The sequence below is a fragment of the Sparus aurata genome, chromosome 17, assembly GCF_900880675.1.
Source record: "Sparus aurata chromosome 17, fSpaAur1.1, whole genome shotgun sequence".
NCBI classification, from domain to species: Eukaryota; Metazoa; Chordata; class Actinopteri; order Spariformes; family Sparidae; genus Sparus; species Sparus aurata.
Genome location: NC_044203.1, coordinates 33,858,248 through 33,864,799, shown reverse-complemented (window position 1 = coordinate 33,864,799; position 6,552 = coordinate 33,858,248). Strand labels below are relative to the sequence as shown.

Below are 6,552 nucleotides of genomic sequence, written 5' to 3'. Positions count from 1 at the left end.
TGCTGTGGTATCAAAGCCTCTTTATTTGAAAATTAGTAAAAAGTTTTGCATTTTTTTTTTGTGTGTGTGTTACAAAATAGTAAATAAGTTACCTCCACTACTACAGCCTGCGTAGATTGTAGCCAGCCACTGAAGGGGAGGAGGCTGGAGAGGAGCAGGCCTGTGGATTAACTGACTGAACCGTTCACGGATTTTTTTGTTCCTTCTCTCACAGCTCTGATTTTCCTCACAGCTGTCTAAACGGTGAGAAATGATCTGATTTCTACTTTATCAGCCGGCGGGGTGGGTGGGTGGGGGGGGATTAAATGTGGACCACAAAGCCGTTATTTAGAGGGTGCAGCCACAGGAAATGTTCCTTTTTCCTACTCCACCAGCTCAAAGGATGTCACGGCTGCACACTCAGACTTTTGATATGACGCGCTGACCGCCGGATGAAAAAGGTTTGAAGCTAAACGGCAACAACAAGCATGTTTCAATGAAGTAAACTGGGCAGAATAATTCTGTTGGATATGGATTGTTACAAGGCCAAGTCCATACGATGAACCAAAACATTCAAAAGAAGCAGAGATTCAATTAAAATTGCCACACTAACCCTCCATCCGGCCCTCGTTAAAGGAATCGTTTGACATTTTGGGAATTTGCTTTTATTCGCTTCGTGGTGGAGAGACTAAGAAGATTCATACCGCTCTCACATCCGACTAGTAACAGCCAGCAGCAGGTTAGCTTAGCACAAAAGATGGGAATGACTGCAGGGAGCGGTCTCTGTAAAAAGGTGAAAACTGCAAGAATGAACCTGTTGAAAGTTCACCGAAATATGAAAATTCAATCATCTCCTCCCTCCATTCCGATGAAGTTTCGTAGTCCCACACAACATTTTCCGGAGCTTAAACTCTTCACCAGAAAGCAAAACGCGTTCAGCAAATTTCCCAAAATGTAAAACTTTTGTTATAAATCAAATTCACATTGCTAGAAAACAGCAAGTAAAAAAAACTAAACAAAACAAAAAAATCTTAAGATCTAACAACTAGCTACACATTTTCCCATTTCTAAAAGCTTTTTTTTCCCCACTATTGTTACAACAGAAATACACAAAGCTAATAAATTATCAGGTCACAGTGTCGAGGAGGGAACAGGTCTTGGTTTCTGCGGTGTCTCTCAAACACCAGATTCAGCTGCTTGTTTCGTGAAGAGAGAGAGGGGGGAAAAGTATTTGGTCGCTCCATCCCAGTGAAACCAGAGCCTGCGTCCTCAACACGACTGCAGCGTGCGTGTTTGCGAGCGCTGCAGGCGTGAAACTCGCTTCACGTGTGTCCTGTATGTAAGCTGATGTTCGCAAAAGTGCCTAACGTGTGTGAGCGTGTGCGTCAGAGGGGGTTAGTAGTGCACTGAATTAGTGTTGCGATGCGATACTGTGAAGGATTCAGTTTTTCCTAAAAATGGATTCGTTGGTTGGGACTCTACATTCAGCAGACGGATGATTGGGAGAAATACATTCTGAATGTTGTTGGATTGAGTCTTAAACCTGGAGGACTACATTCTCTCAGCAGGTGTCCAGAGTTCAGATTATGACCAGCAGGGGGAGCCAGAAGTCACAGAGTTGACAAATATTTTGGGATAAAATGGGTTCTAACAAAGTGTTAGTTAGTTTTATTGGCCAAGCTATCATCGCTAATTAATCTTCACATTATATTTTTAACTACTCACATGTGACTTTGAGGGTAAAGTTACAATAATAACACTAACGAAGAACTGAAAGCTGCTCGACTCTTTCTGTAGGACGAGTCGGCAGCCGTTCTCGTAAAAATGTAACCAGCAAATTAACTAAATTATAATTTATGAAACAAGATTCAAGCAACTGAATTCAGATATATATAAAAAAAAACAAAACGTGAGGGGACTAATGTTAGAAACTCTACTGCTATCGGTAAAACCACCCTGCTGAATTATAGACTCGTTCTGTATGATACAAGTCTTTAAACAAACCAATGTAATCTATCAGTTACGAAGCAAAAAAAAGCAGAATCAGCACCGTTTCTGTGCAAAATGTCCAATCAAACATAGCTCTCAATCAGCTACACAGCATCTCCAGTAGGGAGGCAACTAACAATCGATTTACAGACAATGAAATAATGTTTGTTTTGTCTATAAAATGGTGAAAAATGTTTCCCAGAGCTCGAGATGACGTCCACAACACAAACGCGTTCACTTTACTATCAGAGGAGGAAATAAACCAAGAAAATATTCACACTTAAGAAAATAATTTGGACTTTTTTCCCCCCTAAAAATGACTTGAATCTGTCAGAACAGGTGCTGACTGATTTAATAATTGATAACTTATCAATTAATCATCGCAGCTCTCGTCTCCCGTGGAGCACTCAAGTGTCTCTGGTCGAGGCAAACTGCCGGTCAGACTGGATACCAGCTTCTTATTGGCATTGTTTGGAGTTTGCATACGATGTGATCTAACGATTCATCACAATTGAACACAGAAACAGTGCGAATTCTCTAAAATCAAGCTGCTTTAATCTGTCTGAGCGAGAGCGTCTGTGTATGGTATGTTAGTTCAGTTAGCCTACAGGGTGTAAAACAGAGCTGGAGTTGTTTTTCTGGATATTTGTTGCCTTCCTTCACATTTTTTCTCTGCCCGGCTGCAGAAAGAAAGCGAACAGGTTTTAAGACTTAAGTTTGCAACGACAACAACGCGGAAACTAGCCGGACTGTGAGCTCGGACGTTGGACGCAGTACGAAGCGTTTTGTTTTTGTCGGTGGCCAAAAAGAAAAAAAACTCCAGGATTAAAAACAGTTTAAGTTGAATTAGTTACAGTAAACAGTGATTTAAAAAAAAATCTCTAAAGGGCACAATTCATAAAAAATATGACATGTTTTCTCACCTAATATTCAAGCAGTTTGGAAAATGGAGGTAGCCTGAAGAAGCACACAGGGGCCCCAGAAATCAGAGGCCGGCGCTGAGATACAAGCCAAACTCCACACCAACGACGCTTCAGTGTTTCCAGTTCAACATCACAAATAACCGTCATATAGCCGAAAGCCCCGACCCCGCCAAACAAACAATCACCATCTTACATTTAGGTTATTACGTCCACATTATTATTTTCTTGTTTAAGAGCCGGGATTAGCCGTTAATAAACAAACTGTTATTCAAAAAAAAGGTATCGCTAATAAATAATAGATTTATACATATAAAAACAGCCCCCTCTGGAGGTTTACTTTATACAGTAATCATCAGTTCTCCCTCACACACACACTCACTCACCTCACACACTCACACACACACACACAACCAATCAATTTGTTCTCAGCAGTGTTTCTCCATAAAAAGGGCCTAGATTCATTCATCCACACTCACACTCACATTTCTGTATAACTGCGCAGCTCGTCCCAACAGGCCGTGGAGCCGCGGAGCTCGCTGTGGCTGCACTTCGCTGAGGCAGCAGGAATATTAAAAAATAAGGAGACAGTTTCATCTTCCTCTCTGGGCGGGTGGGGGGGGTCACAGTGAAGCCCCACCCGTATCAGCAGCATAGAGGGCAGAGCCACGAAACAAACGCACACACACGCACACACAAAAAAAGCACAAACTGGTGACTGGTGGGTCCTCGTTTAGTGAGAAACATCCAGCTGTTCTTGAACCTCATGACCCTCGAAAATGTCGACACATCTGTGCCGAGGGTCCTTCGCCCTCCTCCGATAAAATGCAGCAGGTTGCACAATCAGTCCTCAGCTTGTTTTTACATCCAGGTTTGTACTTAAAACACTGAGGAAAAAAAAAAAAAAGTAAAGTTTTTTTATGCACATGGAAACCGGTCGTGTCTCCTCTGGGTGTCAAAAAACAACAACATAAAAAAGCCGAAAACAGGAAAGTCAAAAACGATGAAGAGGAAATGTTCTGAGTGCACATTTTTCCTAAGCGAGTGCTCCCACCGTCTCTCCTCAGTCTAGTTTCTCCAGCACCGACGGCACGTACACCAGGCTGAGCTCGCTGCCGAAGTCGCAGACGATGGCGGCGTTGTCGAGCACCAGCAGCTGCCGGACGCCCTGCCCGTCGCTGCTCTGGCCCAGGTAGACGGTCTGCAGCAGGTCTCCGAAGTTTAGGTCCCAGAAGGAGACGCAGCCCTGGCCCCCCGTCACCAGGAGAGACTCTGAGATCACCCCCAGACTGGCCCCGCAACCCACCTCCTGTCGGGGAGAGAGGAGTTAGTCAGGAGAGATCAAACTGTGTGACAAGTGAGTAAAAAATACAAAGTCAGGAGAATGTTTTTTAATCCTTGTTTATAACCAAGTGGGGAAAAAAAAGTTTTGCCAGGATAATATTTCGAAATTGCTACCTTTTTTTCCTCATTTTTCTTTCCAATTTCAGTCCAGGAGATTTATTTTAATGTTTGAAACGGAGAAAAAAAAACATTGGCAGGAGAAAAAACCTTCCTGAAGGCTAGCGCATTGTCTCAAGAGCTGGTGCGGAAAGTTCTGCCAAAATACTAGTTTCCATCTAGACACATGAAAAAAAAAATTGGGGGGAGATTTTTGTGTGTTTTATGTGTGAAACTGAAACATTTTTCCTTGAAGAACAGGGTTTTTTTGTTTGTTTTTTTAAGTGTGAAACTGATTTCTTTTTCCACAGGAGAATAAAAAAGAATTTAAAAATGCAGGGAAATTTTTCATTCATGCGCGAAAAATAATTTTCCAGGAGTAAAAAAGAAATGTTTGCTACCAAGTGAAAACATTTTTGGGCAAGAGGAAAAACATTTTTTTTAAAGAGTTCTGCCAGAATACTACATTTTTCCAGGAGAACGCATGACAATAACACGGAAAACTTTTTTAAGATAATTTTTTTTCATGTTAAACTGAGTGAAAAAAAACATTCACGTTGAAAAAATCACGTTGAAAATCTTTGGGAAAAACAAAAGGTTTTCATGTGTGAAACAGTGATTTTTTAAAAAATGTTTGGCAGGTAACAAATATTTTTTTCAGGAGAACGAAATGTAAAAACATTTTTTTTTTCTCCCTGTGTGAAAAATGAGGGAGAAAATGTTTTCAAGTTCAATGCATGAAAAGAACCTTGAATACTTTCTTGTGTGAAAATGAGGGGGAAAAAAACTAGAATGTTTTGGGAATTTTTCTGTTTTTTAAAATCGATTTGTGAAAAATTTGCAGGGGGAAAAAAAGTTGTTTCATGTGTCAAGAGAAAAAAAATATTGGTGGGAAAAGAAAAAAAAAGATTTTTCCTGCCATCTGTGAAGTCCGTCCAAAAACCAAAATTTTAGGAGATTTATTTTTTCATGTGTAAAAACTCCCGGGGCTCAAGAGGATAAAGTTGTTTGCATTAAAGGACCAGAAGAATATAAAACATAAGAAAGTGAAAAGGCTGCTTGCGTCGGCGGGATGCTCGCTGGTTATTTGTGTATTCCAGAACTCCAGAATCAGCCTCATCTGTACCTGCTGTATGGAGTAGAGCTTGATCCCAGTGCTGCGGTCCCAGATACAGATGAGGTCATCCAGTCCCGAGCTGATGACGCAAGAGGTGGTGCAGACCAGCGAGGTGACATCGCCTCGGTGACCGTAAACATGGCTGACGCGGCTCCCGGTCAAGACATCCCACAGGCAGATGGCGCCGTCCTGCCCGCCGCTCGCCAGAACCATCGTCTGAGGAAGCCGAGACACAAAAACACGGTGATGAAAGCAAATCCTTTTTTTATACAAGTCCAGAATTTAAATCTTAGGGTATAAATACAGTATACATATTTACTGTGAATTAGAGGAAGCTGTCTCACTGACCTGGTCTATGTAGATGGATGTGATCCCTCCAGAGTGACCCTGCAGGGTGAAGAGGCAACACGAGTCCTCTAGACGATAAATCTGACGAGTAAACAACAGATCAAAGGTTTGTTAGGACTGAGCAGCAACAATTCGTTTCGTTTCGTTCGTTCGTTCTCTTCACATCTTTTAGTTTTTAATCACTAAATCTGTAGACTGAAGATCTGAACACATCAGACTTTCTCAGCCTCTTGTTAGTATTCTGTGTGTTACCCGGACAGTGTGGTCCTGGCTGCCGGTGACGACCCGTCCGGCGGCCGCTCGCAGCACCGTGATCGGCTTCTGGTGAGCGCACTGTACCGAGCGCGTGAGCTGGCAGCTGATCACGTCCTCGCTGCTGTAACAGGGGGAGGGAGGCATGCTGCCTCGCCCGGGAGCACCTGAAGGGAGACGACACGCAGTTTTCATCAGAAATGTTCAGCAACCTTCAATTCTTTATACCGTTTCATCTTCGTTTTAGTGGGAGATCATGTAAAACAGCAAATTTACACATTTGCAAACCTTAAAAAAGAGTGAAAACGAGGGACGTTTTTGAGCCTCACCTCTGTACTGCAGCAGACACAGAGGTTTGTTTATCTCAACTGTGAAGAAATCTAGAGACCCGTTGAGTCGAGCCGCTACGATTCTGAGGAGGAAGAGGGAAAACACAGACGATGAAGTAAAGTCATGTAAAGATAAAGTCAGACTAGTCTTTCTTTAACAAAAGAGAGAGACATGTTT

At 42.3% G+C, this 6,552-nt stretch overlaps 1 protein-coding gene across 3 annotated transcripts in view; it reads right to left on the bottom strand.

Annotated features, from left to right (window-relative positions):
- The window catches only part of scap (SREBF chaperone), a 33,873-nt gene continuing 27,321 nt past the window's right edge, over positions 1-6,552 (bottom strand). For all 3 annotated transcript variants that reach the window (XM_030392694.1, XM_030392693.1, XM_030392692.1), the window contains exons 19-23: positions 6,375-6,457; positions 6,046-6,212; positions 5,794-5,874; positions 5,455-5,661; positions 1-4,197 (exon numbers count right to left, since the gene is read on the bottom strand). In XM_030392694.1, the coding sequence (XP_030248554.1) occupies positions 3,952-4,197; positions 5,455-5,661; positions 5,794-5,874; positions 6,046-6,212; positions 6,375-6,457 (784 nt within the window). In that variant the 3' untranslated portion in view covers positions 1-3,951. The remainder of the gene's footprint in view (positions 4,198-5,454; positions 5,662-5,793; positions 5,875-6,045; positions 6,213-6,374; positions 6,458-6,552) is intronic.